This window comes from Bos mutus, chromosome 8 (genome assembly GCF_027580195.1).
Source record: "Bos mutus isolate GX-2022 chromosome 8, NWIPB_WYAK_1.1, whole genome shotgun sequence".
Classification (NCBI taxonomy): Eukaryota; Metazoa; Chordata; class Mammalia; order Artiodactyla; family Bovidae; genus Bos; species Bos mutus.
The window spans coordinates 49,818,890-49,838,974 of record NC_091624.1 but is presented as its reverse complement, the minus strand read 5'-3'; the positions used below and the strand labels follow the sequence as shown (position 1 = coordinate 49,838,974).

The 20,085-nt window shown below is 50.8% G+C and overlaps 1 protein-coding gene across 5 annotated transcripts in view; it reads left to right on the top strand.

Annotated features, from left to right (window-relative positions):
- The window catches only part of CCDC180 (coiled-coil domain containing 180), a 56,609-nt gene that overhangs the window by 2,379 nt on the left and 34,145 nt on the right, over positions 1-20,085 (top strand). For 4 of the 5 annotated variants that reach the window (XM_070375612.1, XM_070375610.1, XM_070375613.1 and 1 more), the window contains exons 5-14: positions 2,794-2,882; positions 4,426-4,535; positions 5,554-5,682; positions 5,790-5,900; positions 6,020-6,115; positions 8,047-8,210; positions 9,963-10,082; positions 14,911-14,990; positions 17,225-17,313; positions 18,997-19,119. In XM_070375612.1, the coding sequence (XP_070231713.1) occupies positions 2,794-2,882; positions 4,426-4,535; positions 5,554-5,682; positions 5,790-5,900; positions 6,020-6,115; positions 8,047-8,210; positions 9,963-10,082; positions 14,911-14,990; positions 17,225-17,313; positions 18,997-19,119 (1,111 nt within the window). The remainder of the gene's footprint in view (positions 1-2,793; positions 2,883-4,425; positions 4,536-5,553; positions 5,683-5,789; positions 5,901-6,019; positions 6,116-8,046; positions 8,211-9,962; positions 10,083-14,910; positions 14,991-17,224; positions 17,314-18,996; positions 19,120-20,085) is intronic. The other variant, XM_070375611.1, reaches the window with a different exon arrangement.

The window sequence follows — 20,085 nt, the reverse complement described above, 5'->3', positions numbered from 1 at the left end:
GATGGAAATAATAATAATGTCTACTTTGCAGGGCTGTTTGCTTTTCCTTCTCTCCCTCCCTCTCCCTTTGACAGGCACCAGGTATGCAGATCCCAAACTCCTGGAACTTGAACTCAACAGTAAATAAATAAGCAGGTCTCCCCGAAGATGGAAAGGTTCTGACATCGAGGTCAGGGTGGTGGGGGACAGGAGTCAGGAAACTTCCACTGAAACCAGAGGATGAGGGCAGGGAAGCACAGGGCGAGGCTCTGAGGCAGTACCAGTTTGATCTTCTCCAGAAGAAATCAGCGGGCCTGGGGAGAGGAGTGGGAGATGAGGCCAGGAGAGGCTTGCTGGCCACAGTCAGTATTTTGAACTTCACTGGAGTGACTAGTGAGCAGTGATTTGCATTTTTTTTTAATGGGTACAGGGTTTCTTTTATTCTTTTTTAATTAATTTATTTTAATTGGAAGATAGTTACTTTACAATATTGTGATAGTTTATTCATATATCAACATGAATCAACCACAGGTTTACATGTGTCCCCTCATTCTTGAACCCCTTTCCCACCTCTCTCCCTACCCTTTCCCTCAGGGTTGTTTTTTTTTTTAAAGATTTTCAAGCAGTGGTGTGCAGAATGTGGGGGGCTGCAAGCAGAGGTAGAGAGGCCAGGGAGGAGGCCAAGGTAGTCCATGTCAGCTCTGTAGGGCTGTGAGAGGGTCAGCAGGGCACTTTGGGTTTATTTTGGAGGCAGAACCCAGGGCACCAGGTGACAGATTGGGTGGGAGAAGAGGGTTCCTGAGAGTCCTAGGTCTCTGGCCTGAGTCCTTGGATGGACAGCCATTCCCTGAGATGGGAGCCAGTGGGGTGGAAGCAGGGAGCTGAACTTGAGATTCCCAAACATGCCATTTCAGCTCCCTGAGCTCACACTCCTCAAGTAGGAAGAAAGGAAAAGGAGGGGTTGCATTTTCCTCGGTGGGGGGCACTTTGGAGAATGTAGCAGGAGCTGAGCTGCCCCTAGGTTCTTTCATCTCTGCACCAACCATAAATGCTTCTCAGGTGTGGGACTTTGGGACAGGGAGTCAGTCCAGCTCTATCTGCCTTTGTGTTCCCTTTAACCTTGTTGGAGCAGGGATTGACCCACTGCTGGGTGAAGGTCTCTCCCCTGCCCTGCCCTTCGAGTCTCTCCAGGCAAAGTTCCCCTACAGCTTCTGAGACTCAGCACCCTGCACTGTTGGGCAGACCCATTAGCTGCCCAGGCACAGACAGGAGGTCAGCACTCTCCAGCCCATGTCCCTGATGCCCAATGCAAGGATCCAGAGGCACAGACAACTGGGACCTGACCATGATCCCCCCATCTCCCAGGGTGACAGTCTTGCAGCCTGATTATAACTCTGGATCCTTTAAAGGACAGGCTCCTCTCCACTGACCTCTTCTCTATTAGGCCCAGGGTCTTCTGAAGTCTCCCTGTGCTTCCCGAAGGTCCCCTTTTCCCCTAGTTTAGGCTTGAACCACCCATCATCCCCATAACTGGATATGACATCAGTTAGGAGCTCTTTGCACCCACAGGACAGTATTTGGGGAAAGGTACTTCTCATGGAGGGTGCTGACATTGTGCCAGCTTCCTGGTGCCGACTAGGTCCACTCTGCTGTGGATGTGAATCCAGAGCACAACTCCCTGCCCAGGAAGAGAGATGTGTTTATAACCAACCAGGCCCTGCTACCCTCAAAGTGACTGAGGTCACTAACTCAGCATCAGCACCTCTCTGAGGGCCTTGTCCCCTTCTTGAAAATTCAGCTAGCTAAACCAGTCAACTTGTGCATTCATTCACCCAGGACAGGACATCTGGGTGAGTGGAAGAGGAACTTGGGGTACGGGTAGATCACCACTAGCATAAACCAGGTCCCCAGGTTCACGGATTAAGTGACCGAGAAGCCAGAGCCATAAGCAGCTCCCATAGTCGGGGTACCCTGGCTGCAGTGCAGCTGCCTTGGTCCAGAGGCATTTGGTTGACAAAGTTGAGAGATTCGCCTCTGGAGAGTCAGCCTGGGCCCCATCAGCTGCCGCCCTGCAGTCTCCCTTGGTGGTAGGTGTACATGAGGACTGCATCAGACAATGTCTGAAAAGTGCTTCACAGCAGGTGTTGCTGAGAACTGCATTTCTGGGGCACTTATCCTGTGGACAGCACATTCCAGGATTTTCATTCCAAAGCTGAGGTTGTGCTCACCCATCCTGGTCCTCCCTGCTGAGACAGTTTGTTCTGGGGTCCCAGCTTTCTGCTCCCTCACCCAAACTCTGTGGATCATGGACCTGGGCATCACAGGCAGGGATCTGGGAATCCCAGGGCCAGTTTGTCCAGGGACTTCCCTCCTGCATCCCCCACCCTGGACAATGGGGTCACCCCAGGTGCCTCATCTAATGGGTTGCTGAAGAAGCAGATGAGGGCCTGCTGAACGCTGAGCCTCGGTCCAGCATTCCCAGGCTGACCAACCCCCCAGTGGCCCTCAGTTTCCACATGTGGAAGGTGGCTCATGCCCACCACCCACACTCGGTGTGCAGCCAGAACGGAGCAAGCTCCCTGAGGCAGGCCCCTCTTCTCATCTGAGGACTGTGGTGTGTCTGCTGGCAGCAGATACCCTGGCAGTGTTTGCTGGGGGCACGTCCTCGGGGCATTCTGGAATTGGGTGTTTTTACACCAATAATAACCCCAGGATATTGCCAATTCCCAGGGTCTCTGTGGACACTGAGAGCTACCCTGGAGGGGGTGGTGAGGGGCCCCTGGGGGTCAGTGTTTTCCTCTGCTTGTGTCTCAGGGAAAAGCAAATAGCCAAAAAGGAAAAAGCTCAAGAGAGTGAGAACGCCATCGACGCCAGAGAAGTCCGGGGCCTCATGGACACCATTGGTGAGCCTGTGTTCAGCTGTGAGGGCAGAGAGTGCTCCGTGGGGAGCTCCTGGGAGCTCTAATGTAGAAGCACCTGCAGGTCCCACTGTTCCTCTGCTCAGCCTCATAGGAGGCCATCTCCCTGGACCCTCTCCTCTGGATCTTTCCCCGCACCTCCTCCCCTCAGCCTGTCCCCTGAACTTCCTCCCCTCAGCCTTGTTTCTGAACCTCTTCGCCTCAGCCTTGTCCTCTGGGTCTTTCCCCTGAACCTCCTCTCCTCAGCATTGTCCCCTGAACCTCTTCCCCTCAGCCTGTCCCCTGAACCTCTTCCCCTCAGCCTTGTCCTCTGGGTCTTTCCCCTGAACCTCCTCCCCTCAGCCTTGTCCCCTGAACCTCTTCCCCTCAGCCTTGTCCTCTGGGTCTTTCCCCTGAACCTCCTCTCCTCAGCCTGTCCCCTGAACCTCTTCCCCTCAGCCTTGTCCTCTGGGTCTTTCCCCTGAACCTCCTCTCCTCAGCCTTGTCCCCTGAACCCTTGTCCCTTGAACCCTTGTCACCCTTTCCCCTGGACCTTCTCCTCAGTGCAGGGAGCTGGGGGAGGAAGGGGGCCGCCTGCACAGGGAGCACTGACTGATGAGACCAGTTGGTAAAGGGTGTACTGTAGCTCGATTTTCTGTGATTTCAGGGAAGGATCTTTCAGTTGACATTGCCTTCCTTCACACCTTCACACACACATTGTACTTCCCTGGTGGCTCAGATGGTAAAGCGTCTGCCTGCAATGCAGGGGACCCAGGTTTGATCCCTGGGTCAGGAAGATCCCCTGGAGAAGGAAATGGCAATCCATTCCAGTACTCTTACCTGGAATATTCCATGGACAGAGGAGCCTAGTGGGCTACAGTGCATGCGGTTACAAAGAGTCAGAAATGACTGAGTGACTTCACTTTCTTTCTTTCTTTTCCTTCATACCACATTACCCTAGTTTGACTTTATCCCGATATGGAAGCTCTTTTTCCTTGTGATTAAAAAAGTAGTACTTGCTCAATATAGAAAAACAAAGGAAAGAGATAAAGCAGAAAGTGAAAAGTCCACCTTCACAGTAGCACGCATTCTCTTCCCAAGAGTGTCCACTGCCCAAGAGACCACATAGTGTCCAGGGTCCCACAGGTATTCAGGGGACAGCAGGGCACAGGGAAATAGAACCTGCCTCTCAGCTTCATCCCGAGGAGTAATTGACTTAGAACAAGACCTAGCGAGTGGTAAGTGCTGGTAAGTGTCAGTAATTCTTATCTGTGTATGTATTTTCTTCTATAAAACTTTTAATTAAAACCTAGATGGCCCTATTCTATACATACCATTTGGAACATTTTTCCAGCATTCAGTTGTATGTGCAAGACTTAATTCCCTATAGCACTTAAGGATCACCTTCTTTCTCCTTAAGACTCTGATACTGCTGGCCTGCTTTGGGGATGGGCATCTCCTGAACCCAGGCACTTGCCGTCTTCCCCTGGGTGCTCTGACCTCACCTTGACGCTCTGAGGGCAACCTCATCACCTCTGTTGTTCTCTAGTTCCTGAGAGGATCAGCAGCACCACCTTTCAAAAGCAAGGAGATTCCAAGAGGAGGGGCTACGAGAGTGCCCTGGCGAGCTTTAAGGAGGAGATCGCTCAGATTGGGATGGTGAGAATTTTCCCTCTCACTCCCCTTCTGTTCCTGGGCGCCTCCAACGGGAGGGTGGGCTCTGTACAGCACCCACTGCCCCTCCCCCCAGGTCCTCAGTGGCTCACCACAGTGTAGACGGAATGGTGTAGACAGAATTGCAGGAGTCATGTTTGGATGGCTCATGGCAAGTGCTGATGGTGAGCACAGCCCTATATGTCAGGTACTGTTACAACCCCCATTTTACAGGTGAGGCCCAGAAAGTCCTGCCTGATTTGGCACATAAGGGCCAAGTGGAAATTGGACTCTAGGTCTGATGCTTAAGCCAAGTCTTGGATCACCCTGCTCAGTCCTGCTAACAATGGGCCAAACGTCCTGCCCTTAGGCACTGCCCTTACTTGGCTCCCCATTCCTTTCCAGAGACCTTGTCTGTAACCAGACTGATCCCTGGAATATTCCCTAAAGAGACCTTTTTTGCCCTTTTGGGTCCATATCTCTAGGCCCTAAATCACACTCTCCACTTTCTGTGTGAATTCCCTGGATCCTGGGAGATGGCTGTAGACCCAAAGCACCAAGAAGGCATTCTTCCAGCCTGCTCATCACTTTTCTAATAAATCCCAACTGGACGTGAGCTCTGCTCTCACCATGAGCTCTGTGCCTGTGGTCACACAACCTAACTGAGCCTCAGTTCCCTCATCTGAAGTACTCTTGGAATTATTTCTTAGGCCACTTCTTTAATGAATACTTGTTGAGCACCAACCACAGGCCAGGCATAAGGTCAGCACCTACTTCACAGGCTGTGATGAGGACCAAGTGAGTCTGAGGACAAGGGCTCACACATGATATGTGTCCCAAATGGTGCTGCCCTTGTGCTATGGCTGGGAACAATGAGTAAACCTTAACTCTTTAGGTCTAGTTACGAGTTACTATTTTTGAGAGGGGACCACAGCTGGCGCTTCCCTACTATAGGGTTGGGAAGAGTCCTTCCTGTCCCAGAGGTGTTGATACCATAGCCCTCGCCCTCCCTGGCCTCTTTTAGGAAATGGAACCTCTCATCTTGGAACCAGGAGCACTTCTTTTAAAAAAGCTGGCTGAGTCTGATGAGGATGTGAACAATCTCTTCAAAAAGGTGGAAAACGACAGCAACCTCGAAGACTACACCATCCAAGTAGGCGTCTCCCTCATGGTGGGGCCTGCCCCGCCTGTGTCCGCTCCTGCTCCTCCTTCCCTGTGTCCCACCCATTCTCAGAGTCCAACCCAAACTTCTCTGCACAGACCCTGTTGGAGCTGAGGGATCAGGTGGCCGAGAAGTTCCTGTTGCAGAAGCAGGAGATCAAGGAGCTGGATGAGACACTGCACTCACTTGAGTTCTCCCGGGTAGATAAAGTGAGCTTGCCTCCAGATGGGCTCTGGGTGACTGTCGCTTGTGCAATTTATGGGGCATCACCTGTTTTCAGTCCTCTAGGAGAAGAGAGTCACTCACTGTGGTGCCTTGTCATTTCTAGCTAAAAAGCGTGTTGAAGAAATATGTGGAAATCATAGAGAAAACTTCCTACCTCATGCAGCCCGACGTGTATAGGCTGATCAATAAAGAAGCCATGGTGAGTGGTTTTCACGTGAACGGGATCAGCCTGCAAGAGCAGGACCACAGGATGCCCTAGAGCCTGGGTCTCAGCAATGATGGGCTTCTCGTATGTAACATTTCCAAGTAACTCAGGTTGGCCACTTGAGTTCAGAACCAGAGTCTTTGTTAAGTATTTCCAATGGAAATCCCTGCAGTACATTTTGTACTTCCCTGCCGTGTTCATCCCAGTGAACCTAATACAGTGTCAGCAGTTTGACCGACGCTGATTCTGCGAGCACCTTCGGGGCTGTGTCTCAGCTGCCATGTGCAGTGCAGTGTGTGACAGAAGCATGGTCTCACAGCTGTTGTGGACTCAGGGTGGTGTGTGCACTCATGAGTGACCTCAGGATGCTCTGTATGTCCAGTCTTTCCAGTGGTTCTTGTCTGTCCTCCTGCTGTCTGTCAGTGCCTGTTGCTGAACCATGCCTGCCCCTCTGGCTCTGTTCCCACTGCTTCACTGTCCACACCCCAGCCTCCCCCAAATGCTTCCTTTGGGATTAAAAAAAAACAAACAAACAAGAAAATCAATGTTATTTATGACAGGACACTTCTTCTGGCTACTCAGAGGCACATTTTCTTATGTGGGTTTCTGGGTCTGGTGCAGAAAGCTGGGCTTGTCAGGTAACGGCCCTCCTGGCAGCACGCAGAGTAGAAGCAGCACAGTGTTCAGAAACACAGATGGGTGCCAGCCCAGGGGTGTGCCTTGGGGTCCTGGACAAAGCGTGGACAGGGAGTAAGCACAGGCCCCCTCCTCCACGGTCCAGACATGAATGCTCCCCAAATTGCTGCACCTGGAACTCCGTGTCCGTAAAATGAGGACAGTGATACTCAGGCATCTGAGTATCACAAGATAGTGCTTGTTGGGAGGGCTACATGAGAGGGCTCAGCAGTGGCTTTCATTTGAGACATGCAAGAGTTCCTCACTTTGAATTAACCACTTGCTCGACTAGGTGTGTCAGAGTTAGCAGTCTTCCAGTTACATTTCAGCGTTTGACTTCACTAGGCTTATCGTCCACGGAACAACCGGTGCTTTCTCCTTGCTCTGTGTGCATCTATGTCTTTTAACTCCAGCAGTACCCTGTGCTGTGAAGAGCATCATCTTCACATTATGGCTACAGATATGGAGGTTCAGGAAATACTTGCCAACGCCCCCCAGCTAGGAACAGCTGGCATCAAACCTCAGCTCCCAGTGGAATTTCGGTGCTGGAATTTCTGCCCGCTGTGTATAGCAGTTCTCAGCCCTGCTCCAGGGCAGTGCACAGAGGGCTCTGGGACATGTATGGAACATTTTTGGCTGTTCCAGTCCTTGGGGACATGGGAGAGGCTAGTCTCATTGGAGGGACTGTGGAGGCTGGATGGCAGATGAGTACCACCCAGTGAAGAATCATCTTCACTGCCATGCCCTCGTGAGGACTGCTGGGAGGACTGCTAAAGAGTGTTCTAGCTCTGACCTTATTTGGTCATTGGGTACTGGTTCTCCTCACAACCATGTGTGACTCGTCCCTGGTAACATGAGCATTCTGTTGTTGGAGCAAATTTATAAAAAGAACAGCTAGACACTGAGAGCCCACTGAAGTGCTTAACTCTAATGAATTTAGAATCACCTTTTTAAACAGTATGAGATGGCCTTGGAGCTGGGTTGAAACTCACCTGACCAGGATTCACTGTTAAGCCTTCAGGATAGACCCTTGTCGCTGTCTGTAGCTGCTGAGCCCTGGGCAGCTTCCTTGAGTGCCCGGTGACCTCCCCTCCCCAGTACTCCTCAGATGCTCCCGCCACCCTGCTCGGCACTCAGCCCACAGCTCACCCGGCCCCTCTCCAGCTGCCCACCACCCCTCTCCTACTGAGCCTTGTTCTGACCTTGGAGAGCCCCCGCTCCATCTAGAACCTGCCCACCTGTGACCGCAGATCATAAACCACGCCCTGCTGGGCAACCGGAGGGCTCTCGCCAAGCTGTTCGTCAACCTGATGGAAGCCAGGCTGCAGCAGGAGCTTGATAGCCACCGCCGCTGGCAGGGCCTGATGGATGCCTGGAAGGCTCTCAAGAAGGAGTATCTGGTGCAGGATTTCAGGTCAGTGGCTGCCCACACCACAGAGGCTCTCCCCCACCCACCCTGCGCCCCCACCAGCGTGGGTCAGTGAGCAGAGTGCGTTCTCCCTTCCTTTGTCATTACTTTAAAATGCGGTTGCTTTTTCTGATGGTAAAAGTAATAGGTGCTTTTTTTTCCTTAGAGTCAAAATAGATACAAGTATAAGGAAAAATTAAAAGTCACCATTAATTTCTCATCACAGTGAGAAGCGCAGCTGATATTTTGGTATTATTTTCTTCCAGGCTTTTTTAGACCCATACTGCGTGTGTAGATTTGTATCTTATTTTCTTCATACACATTTTCTCATATGCATCTTCTTGAAAATGAAAGTGTTATTCACTCAATCGTGTCCGACTCTTTGTGACTCCATGGAGTATATAGCCCACCGGGCTCCTCTGTCCATGGGATTCTCTAGGCAGGAATACTGGAGTGAGTTGTCATTGCCTTCTCCGGGGTCTTCCCGACCTGGGGATCAAACCTGGGTCTCCTGCATTACAGCTAGATTCTTTACCATCTGAGCCACAAGGGAAGCCCAAAAAGGAAAGTGAAATTCGCTCAGTCGTGTCCAACTCTTTGTGACCCCATTGACTATACAGTCCATGGAATTCTTCAGGCCAGAATACTGGAGTGGGTAGCCTTACCCTTCTCCAGGGGATCTTCCCAATCCAGAGATCAAACCCAGGTTTCCCGCACTGCAGGTGGATTCTTTACTAGCTGAAGCCCACTGTACAAGTGGTTTGAAAATGTTAGCCTGATTACCTGCCCACTGTCCACTCTTTACTGTTACTGGGCCAAGGAGAATGGCCATCCCTCAGGCTTGGGCCACTTCCCACCCTGTGGGAGCAAGTTTCACTTCTGGGAGGGAGGGTGAAGAGAGGGCCTATCTCCAAGCTTCCCCCATCAGGTGGCACTTTTGTTAATACTGACACAAAGGCCATGGAGGTTTTGGCCAGCAAAGAAGGCTTTCTTTTGCTAAGAAAGGGAGACTTGGAACCAAGATGTCTAAAGTCACCAGAGAGTATCTGTCTGTGCTGTAGGTGTGGTGGCAGGAGGCCCGCTGTCCACCCACATTTCTAAATGGAGACCACTGGAGTCTGACTCTAGGATGGATGGAGAAGTGTACCGAGGTCTGACTGCCCCTGTATTTTCTTTGTGACCTTGGTCAAGGGCTTAAACATTCGCAGGCTTTGTCTGCAGATACTATGATGGACTGGTGACGGTTTCGGTGATGATCAACAAGATGCTCTATGGAAAGTACCTGGTCCAGGCCTGGGCTTGGATCTGGGAGGTTCAGACATCAGTAACCATCATGGACAGTGATGGGAAGAGGTGACATTTACTGGGCATTTCCCAGGAGTGAGGCATGGTGCTAATGGTTTTGCTCGCATTATCTGGTAGGGTCCTCACAAGTACCACTTGAGGAAGGTATTGTCATTACCTTGACAGAAGAGGAAACCAAGTTTCAGGGAAGGGGCGACTTGTCCAAGGTCACAGAGCTGGAGGCAGCAGTCAGGACCCACACCTGAGCTGTGCCTGCCGACCCCTCTGTTCTTCCCTCCCTCACCCTCCCTCGCTCTCTTCCCTCCTTTCCTGTATCCCTGGGGCCTGGATGTGGGGAAGGGGTTGGGAGTGGTGTCAGGGTGCTGAATGTTCTTACCGTGAGTCTCATGCCTTCTCTCCCACCCACCCTGCCCCTCCTCTTCTGTCCATGGTCCAATGTGTCTGGACACCCAGTGAGTTCATGGCCAGTGAGAGAATCCAGACTCCTCCGGCTGTGAAGAAAGAGCTTGAGACCATGATGAAGAACCAGAGCAGCCTGCAGCAAAAGCGACTGGACCATCTGTGCACCATCTGGTACAGCAGGAGGGGAGGGCCCTCTGGGGAGGGGCACCTTTGGGGGTCCATGGGGGAGGCAGGCAGAGTCCTTACTGCTGACTTTTCTCTTGAGGTGTTATCCTCCAGACCAGGCCATCTCCCAGTTCTCTGGCCCTGGGCTGGTCACCTGGCTCTACGTTCTGGGGTGTCCCAGCCCCAGTGGCAACAGGGAATGTGACACATTTGCTGCAGAAAGAAGTTTAGTGTGACTCTGCCAAAGAGCTTGGAAGGAGGCAGTGGCGATGGGTGAGGTCAGAGGAGAGTGGGGGGAGTCGGGGGGGAGCCAGGTCAGGGGGGTGGACTTTTTCCTGAGGGCAGTGAGGAATGGAGTGGGTCCATCAGCTCTGCAGTTTGGAGCGTGGATGGAGGGATATGAAGCTGAAGGCCCAGAGGTTGATAAGGAGGCTGCTGTCATCAGACAAGGGACCTGTGAGAGGCTGTGGACAGATGCTTTGCTTAGATTTGTGTTCACCAGCTCTGATCCCATGATAAGCTGCTTGATGGGGGCATGCTGAATGTTCTAGATCTGGAATCCCACAGCCCTGGGAGTCTGTAGCGTCTACCCTCAGCAGCAGGATGGAGCCTGCATGGTCCTGCGAGGCAGAGACATTTCATGTGCTGGAAGCCATGCACCTCACTGGTCCCTTTCATTCTGGTCACTCTGGGATACAGGTTTTTCCTATCACCTCACCACAGGGCCCAAGTTCTCCTAGGATGTTAATGACTGTTAGGACTCTACACAACTCGAGCCAGAGAGACTCCACCAGGATGGGCATCTCCTGCCCCAGGTGCAGCCATATCTTCATGCAAGCATGAAATTGACAAGGTGGATAAAAATCTCAACACAAGGAAAAGTGCTTTTGTTGTTTTCTATGACTCCACTTGGGCTTCCCCAGGTGACGCTAGTGGTAAAGAACCCTCCTGCCAATGCAGGAGCCATAAGAAACGCAGGTTTGATTCATTGGTCAGGAAGATCCCCTGGAAGAGGGTGTGGTAACACACTCCAGTATTCTTGCCTGGAGAATCCCATGGACAGAGGAGGCTGGCAGGCTATAGTCCATGGGGTCACAAAGAGTTGGACACAACTGAAGCAAATTAGCACACACACACATGACTTCACTTATTTCTGACATTGAGTCCCTGTTCATAAAGGTGGGAAAAACTTAGTCTTTCTTGGGGATCTTGCCCATCAACAGAAAGCCAAGGAAGCCCACCCAGAGCCAAGCCTGGGGAGTCTGGTCATCAGTGTTTGGTCCACACACGTTGTTGTTGAGTCACTCAGTTGTGTCTAACTCTTTGTGACCCCATGGACTGCAGCACATCAGGCTTCCCTGTCTTTCATTATCTCCTGGAGTTTGCTCAAACTCATGTCCATTGAATCAGTGATGCCATTCAACCATCTCATCCTCTGTCGTCCCCTTCTCCTCCTGCCCTCAATCTTTCCCAGCATCAGGGTCTTTTCCAATGAACTGACTCTTCACATCAGGTGGCCAAAGTGTTGGAGCTTCAACTTCAGCATCAGTCCTTCCAATGAATATTCAGGGTTGATAACCTTTAGGATTGACTGGTTTGATCTCCTTGCAATTCAAGGGACTCTCAAGAGTCTTCTTCAACACCACAGTTTAAAAGCATTACACATGCTACTGGGCAACTGCTGCTGCCTCCACACAGCTGGATGCAGGAATCTTGAGGAGACTGCTCTGAGCCCCTGAGTTCTCCCATCCAGGCAGCCATTTCTTTCCAGAGACCTGGGTCTTGTAGTTGCTCCAGCAGTGCCACCAGGAAGCAGGACCCACCTGCTGGCACTGCCAGGCACCCACCACCCTGCTCTGTCCACCCCTTCCCAAGCCCCTTTCTATTGGGTGAAGAGAGAGTCCTGGTCCACAGCATCCTCTTCCTCCCCAGGGCTCTCTGACCAGTCCCTCAAATGCCTGCTCCTCACCAATGCTCTCGACTCCCCTAAGCACTTAGACTTTTGCAAACCAAATGCAGAAAGAGTTCTAGGCTGATGTCTTTTCTGCCCCAGCACATCCTTCATACAGGCTGTGAATGTGGATCTGGCTGCTGCCCAAGTGGAGTGGAAAGTTGGGGCCAAGCACATGGAGAAAAATGCGTCCTTTGATGCTTCTGGCCACAGCTGGGACATACTGTGTAGTGGCAGTGTCTTCAGGCAGCATGTGGAACTGGATGTGTGATAGGACCTGGCTTGGAGGAAGTCGTGGGCAGTTCTAGGATATCAGAAGCAAGAGCACATTTATAGGACATACGACCCAGCAGTGGGGATATATAAAAAGGTGAAGTCAGGACATAATTCCAGTGTCTGGAAGCATTGCAAACACATACAACTTAAAGGTAAAGTTGCAAAACTTTGATCCCAGAAATCCAGTGAGTGTCAAGCGAAGGTTTGGGTTTGTGGTGTTTATGCAAACAGGTCTGGACAGCTCCTACGAAGCACACCATGTAGACCCCACTTATTTCTCCTTGGCCTATCAGCAGCTAGGGAGCCTTCTAATCAAGCCTGAGGAGCTGTCCAGGGAACTAACTGCCTCACGTGGGGCCTCACGCAGGCCCCACATCCCATCCCAACCCACGGCTACAGGCCTTCCTCTGGAAACCCCAGAGTCCCAGACACCCAGTAAGAACCTTTGTTCTGGCTCATGCCAGGCGCTCTGTAGGCTTGTGGGTAGTGATGGCAGAGGGGTTGGGAGTTTTATTAAGATTCTCAGGGTCTCTCCCAGGAGAATTCCCATGGATTTTCTTGGACCCAATAAATACATGTGCATATAATTTTTTAAAATGAAATTTTCATTTTGGATTAATGTTAGATTTATGGAAAATTACAAAGAATAACACACAGAATTCCTATATATTCCTAATCCAGTTTCCCTAGTGTTGTCATCTTACCCTTCCTCTGGATGCTTGTCAACACTAAAATTAACTTTGATGCATTTTCATTAACTATACAACACACTTTTTTGAATTTCACCAAGTTTTCCATTAATATCCTTTTTCTGTTCCAAGACCCAGTCTAGGACACCACATTGCATTTAGTACAATGTTTAAACTTGAGATCATGCCCTGCACACTCTTATATTTCCCTTTTGCTCTTTCAGTTCAGTTCACTCAGTCGTGCCCAACTCTTTGCAGCCCTATGGACTGTAGCACTCCAGGCTTCCCTGTCCATCACCACCTCCCGGAGTTCACCCAAACTCATGTCCATCGAGTTAGTGATGCCATCCAACCATCTTATCCTCTGTCGTCCCCTTCTCCTCCTGCCTTCAATCTTTCCTGGCATCAGGGTCTTTTCCAATGAGTCAGCTCTTCACATCAGGTGGCCAAAGTATTGGAGCTTCAACTTCAGCATCAATCCTTCTAATGAATATTCAGGACTGATTCCTTTAGGATGGACTGGTTTGATCTCCTTGCAGTCCAAGGGACTTTCAAGAGTCTTCCAACACCACAGTTCAAAAGCATCAGTTCTTCGGTACTCAGCTTTCTTTATAGTCCAGTTCTCACATCCATACATGACTACCAGAAAAACCATATCTTTGACTAGATGAACCTTTGTTGGCAAAGTAATGTCTCTGATTTTTAATACTCTGTCTAGGTCTGTCATAGCTTTTCTTCCAAGGAGCAAGTGTCTTTTAATTTCATGGCTGCAGTTACCATCTGCAGTGATTTTGGAGCCCAGGAAAATAAAGTCTGTCACTGTTTCCATTGTTTCCCCATCTATTTGCCATGAAGTGATGGGACCAGATGGGACCAGATGCCATGATCTTCGTTTTTTGCTCTTTATTATCCCACTCTAAGTAGGCTGCCCAAGACCATCTTGGGCTACATGTCTTGTCTTGGCATAATTGTTCTTAGCATCCCCCTTTCACTGTCAAAATATTCTAATGTGGACAATAAATAATATGTCATATTCATTTTTTCCACACCACTAAATACCACCTGAAACTTAGTGACTTAAAGCAGCCAACAATCATTTTTTGCTTCTCATGATTCTGTGAGCCAGCTGGGCAGTTTCCCTTGGCTGGGGCTAGATGGTCCAGGATGGCCTTCCTCCTGTGTCTGGAGCCTTGGGTGGGACAGCTGAGGCCTCTCTCCACTTGCTCTCGCCCTCCAGGAGGCTAATCCAGGCTTGTAGGCATGGTGGTGGTGCTGGTGCTGGGTTAGAGCTCCCTGCAACAAGAGAGGGCAAGCAGAAGTCTCAAGCCTCTGCTGAGACTGGTAAATATGCTGAGACATATTTACTAGTGTCTCATTGGCCAAAGCAAATCTCATGGCCAAGCCCGGAACCTGGGATGGGGAAATAAACTCGACCTCCTGGTGGGAGGACCTAACAATGTTGACAATTTTTCAATCCGCCACATTCTTTTTAGTGACTACAGTAAAGAATCATGTATTTTATTTAAGAAATTCCCTATTGTTAGATATGAATGTTGTTTTTTATTTTTTGAGTGTTTATAAACAGAACTGTTAAGCAACTGTCTTAATGCATAAACTTTGTATATGTTTTATATTGTCTCTGATTGGGTTCCTTGAAGTGGATTCCTGGGTTGTGTGATATAAACCATTTTTTTCCCCATTAGGAAAATTCAGTTTTATTCTAAGTAACAAGCTCACTGATATTAATAGACCTTTTCATGACATATGTTTGGCACCAGAAAATCCCCAACAAGTCACGTATTTCTTCAGTATCTGTGTAGATACTCCTCTGGACCATTGTTCCTTGAAGATGCTACCAGTCTTGGTCAGTGAGTGTTTTACTCAAGCGTGGCTTACGTGTCACACCTTCCTTCCCCAGTGACCTCCTGCCCCCCAATTACAGCAAAGCTCAGCTGATGGAATGGCGTTCTTCTCTCGACTCGTTGAACAAGCACATCGGTGAGTGAGGTCTGTGGGATCCCACTCGGGTCTCTCCAGAGCTCTGTTCAAGCAGTAGCTTTGTAGCCGTTTCAGTCTGTCGGCTAATTGTTTATGTCAGGGTCTATTAGAAGCTCAGAAATAGGTGGCAGGTCACTCCTGGGGAAGATGGGTGGCGGGGGAGTGGAGGGAAGAGTAAGCTCTGGGGGTCCATATCGGATCCCAAGTTCTTACCTGGAAGAGTCCCCCTCCTCCCACCATCTCCCACATCCCTGCCCAGCCCACAGCCATGGCAGCCCCACGCTCTGACCCCTGACCATAGCATGAGCTAGAGGGGTGACTCCAAGGCCAGATCCTGCGTGTGTGAGGTGTGCTGTCCCTGCCATGTGACCTAGGGGAAGTCATGGCCTCCCTCAGTCTCACATTCCTCTTCAATAAAGTAGGGATCTCAGGAGTAATAAAGATACCTACCTTGTGAGGTTAACATAAGAAACACATACAGTCCTGTGGTCCAGTTGTAGTTTAGTGCCTGGCTTATTTGGCGCTCAAGAATAAATGGTAATATTTAGAAATTCTCTATAACCAGGGTCCTCAAACTCCAACCCATCATCAGTAAATAAGTTTCACTGGGACACAGCTCTGCTCATTTGTTTACATGCTGTCTCTGGCTGCTTCTGCTCTGTAACAGCAGAAATGAGTGGTTGCGGCAGAGACTGTATGGCTCTCAAAGCTGGAAATATTTACTATCTAGCAGAGTTTGCCAAGTCTTACTGTAGAATATACATAATACTTTCATCTCCTTTGAGATAACCCAGTGAAGTCAGTGGTGTCATTGCCCCCTATGATGGAGAAAGATTCAGAAGCACAGAGAGGTGAAGCATCCTGCTCAGGGTCACACAGCTAAGGAAATGTCACAGCTGGATTTGACCTGACTGCTTTGGTTAGTAGTACCCACCACTGCTCCCAGGACTCTCAGGGTTATAATTCTAAAGATATTATAATTGTATTATAACACCAAAGGTAAGAGCCCTGAGACCCTAAATAATAGCAATAGCTGCCATTCATTGGGCACCGCCTAGGAGTAAGCAAGGTGCTGGGCCCTGGTAACCAGTGGAGTAGATCTCTCTCGGGTGCCTCCAGTCCAGACCACGCAGGATGTTATAGCAGGGAGTGAACAAGTGACCAGCTACTTTAATTTAGATTTGGGGCATAGCCTGGTTGAGGGTTATGTAAGACCTTGCCAAGGAAGTGACCATCCAATTGAAACCTACAAGGCGAGTACGAGTTAGATACGTCCAGGGGTCAGGGTAGCTTTCCAAGCCAGAAGACTAGTATGTGGGGAGGCTGAGAGGCCAAACAGAGCTGGGACCTTTGGGGAAAAAGAGAAGAGGCCAGAGGGCCAGGCTGTGCTGGCCACATGGCCGCGTGTGAGAGGCTGAACTTCATCCTGAAGGCAGTGGGAACCCAGTGGAAGGTTCCAAGCTGGGAGTGATAAGGTTGGTAGGGGGCAGATCAGAAGGGAACAGAAACAGAAGCACAGAAACCCTGGAGAGGGGGTCTTCATCACACTGATTTCCTAGGAGGGGTGGGGATGTGCTGGCCTAGACGGTGGCCCTGGAGATGGCAGAAACCAGCTTTACAGCATCTCGTCACCAGTTCCACTGCACATCCACCCTCCCCAGTGTCCTCACTGCCCCCTAAGCTCCCTCCTCCCCAGCCCTTGTCAAGGAACAGCCACCACACCATCTCTGGGTCATCTTTCAGTTTCTGGAACTGACAGGAGCATTAAACTTCAGTTCCTTATCTTAGAAACCAAGAGTCACACTGAGGTGACTATAAACCAGAAACAGTAGGGAGGAAGAAGAGGAGAAAGATCAGTCGGTCACATTCCGAATGTTCTGGTCCAATCACTTCTTGAGGGATTCATCCCAGACATGATCTGTAAATGCTCTTAATTTGCACCTTGTTACTGTTCTGTCGCTCAGGACAACTACCCTGAAAGAGTTTCATCAGCCTTGAAACTGAGTCAGGGGTCAGAATCAGAACAGAAAAATGTGGTTCCTCGTTTGAGGTCCCTATCTTGGGGTACTGAGGACTTTGAGGTGAGGGAGACAGCACCCCCTGATGTAAATGATCCCTGCTCTGGAGGCACTTTTCTGGGGAGAAGCTACTTCCTGAGAAATGGGAAAGCCCTCCTCCCGACCTTCCCTCTTCTGGAAGAGCTGCTGATGTGTTCTTTTTACCCACCCATGGAGATGCCTACCACATGGACTGCATGATGCGGATCCGCTTGCAGTACGAGAAGATCTGGCAGGAGTGCCTAGCCCAAGTGCAGAAGTGCAGGGTGGGTGTCCCTCCCAGCCCTGCCCCTCCACCCTGCAGACCCCGCTTTCCCTCCGCGTTGGTTTCTGGGCATTCTGAAGCTGTTCCCTCAGCCTGGACTCCCTCGTCCCCAGCTGTTCCCACCTACCCCTCCGTGGCCCCCAACCTGACCACCTCCAGGGAGCCTTCCTTGACCCCACAGACAAAATTTAGCACTCTGATCACCTCACCCTTCACTTGACCCTCTGTATCACTTGACTTTATTTATTCAGTGGAGATTATGTCATGGACGTTATTCCACCAGTTCCCTTTTATAAACAGTGCTGCCACTGCTGTCACAGCCAACTTTACTCTCTACCCGCCAGCCTCTGTTCTTCACCCACCCGCCGCTGTTAGAGTGTGAGACAGTGAGACCTCCCACAACCCCCTTCAATGACAAGGTGTGGTTTCCTGAGGTATGAGGACATATTATGTCAAAAGGCCCCTTCCCCGCCTCCTTTGTAAGACTGTTTAGATGAAAATCCCCCACACCTAATCATTTTGAATATGGTCTAACATGCTGGCTGTGGCTGTAGGAGTCCCCAGGCCATGACTGTCTTGCCTGTAGGCCCCAAGACGCTCCTGCTGCCTCACATGTGTGTCTGTCAAGTTTTGGCTCTGCCATCAGGACTCTGAACAGAATTCAGGGGAGCGGAGGGCTTTCCAGTGCACTGTGGGTGCTGTGGTCCCTGGGGGCTGTGCCACTCTCTTGCACCACTCTCATCAGATCCTCCAAGGTCCTACAGAGTGGGTGTCACTGGCCCCATCTGAAGATGAGAAGACCAGTTTGCAAAAGATCCAGGGGCTGTCCCAGCCCACAGGGCTCTGCCTGCTTGCTCTGGGGCCTTAGGGGCCATCACATGCCTCCTAGTCAGCCCTTTAGGGACATCGGACCTTAAGAGTAAAGCCTGGAGGGAAGCCTTGTGCTCTAGAGAGCCTCCCCAAGACCACGCCCCCAGCACTCACCTCCTCACTCACCCCTGCCCCTGGGATTCCACAGCCCTGTGGCCCTAGCGTCAGTTCCTTGTGCCCCTGCTCACGGCCCTCTGCTGGGCATATGCAGGGTGTGAGTGCTGAGGTCACCACGGACCCTAGGAGCACTTTGAGCCTGACAGATGGCGCCTGGTGTTCCTGGGCAGCAGCATTGGAAGTGTTCAACTGGAGACACATTTCATGTTTTATAATAATTGGGGGAGGTTGATTTATTCTAGATTTTGTGCATAAATCAAGTCTATTAATATAGAGAACTGGCTTTCCAGTTGGCATAACTCCAGACAGGAAATGGGAGCCCTGTCTGGCTTACAGCAATGCTGAGGGTGTGTAGGATGGCAGTTTATGCCTGTAGGATCGGAAGTAGGAGAGTTCAGATCCCAGGCCCACCACTTGCCAGGTGTGTGCACTCCAGCAAGTCCCTTCACTTCTCCCCAAGCTTTAGTTTCCTTATCTGCCAAGAGGGGCTAATGAGAACACCTCTGGCAGAGTCAGTGACCAGGGGCGGTACTCAGCACCTGGACACAGTGGGCAGATGAAGCTGGCCTGACTGGGCCACTGTGGGGCTTTCTGCCAAGGTTCATGGAGATGGGTGGGAGGTTGGTCTCGGGGCAGGACCAGTCCCGAGGTGAAGCCCCCATCAGCCTAAGCCGGGCTCTGCCTCGCCCCCTTCCAGAAGCAGCTGCTGGACTGGAAGGCCTTCACTGAGGAGGAGGCAGAGAGCCTGGTGAGCCCATCCTTCTTCCAGATGGTGGGATGTCTCCAGAGCAAGGTGGAGGAGGAGCTGGAGGTCTTGGACGTGCGTAACTGGGGACCTGTGCTGCTGGGGAGCAGGGTGGTCACCCAGGATGCTGGGCTGTGAGAGGAGTGGGAGTCCAGGGGCTTACAACTTTGTCGCTGGTGAGTGCCTCCGCCTTGTCATGGCCAGCCCCTCTGGAGCAATTCCCCTGCACTGCCAGGCACTCCGGGCTCACCCCTGGCTCCCCAGCCACCCCCAGACTCCAGTCAAACCCTCTCGGGCAGAGTGCCCCCCCAGGCCCTTGTCAAGTCTGGGTGCTAGAGATCACAAGGAGCAATTAGCCCAAGTCCCAGATGCCTAGAGTCTAGAGCAAGATTCAGCAAATGCTTCCTGTGGTAAATATTTTAAGCCCTGTCGGGTGTCAGGTTTCTGACTCAAATTCTCACTCTGCTCTTATCACATAGAAGCAGCCCCAGGCAACACAGAAATAAATGGGTATGGCTATGTTTCAATAAAACTTTTTTTCTGGACCCTGAAGTTTGAATTTCACCTAATTATTACATGATTGATTATCTTCTTTAGGTTGTTTTTGGTTTTGTTTTTTTCCCAGCCATTTAAAAATGTAAAATCTGTGCTTAGCTCCCAAGGTTAAACAAAAAAGGCAGAGGGCTACATGTAGCTCATGGGCCAAGTTTGCCAACCCCAGACCCTTTGAGAGTATAAGAGACACATAGGAAAGAGGGAGAGGTGAGACTTTAACAGTAGGCTCTGGTGTTTGGCTCAAGGGCTGTGGCAGGGAGCTCCAAGGAAGGAGAGATGCCCAGGTCAAGATGGGCATGGCCCACTTGATGCCGGAGTGGTGCCTTTCTCCTTCCAGGCCCCGAACTCCCTCTTCAGTGGACAGGGGTACAGGTCTAGAGATGGGACTGCATGTCAGCCAGTCTGAGGGTGTGGCCGTGGACAGACCAGAAATGCTGTCCCAGAGAAGGGAAGGCCGGATATGAAGATAACCTTGAGGGATGGTGT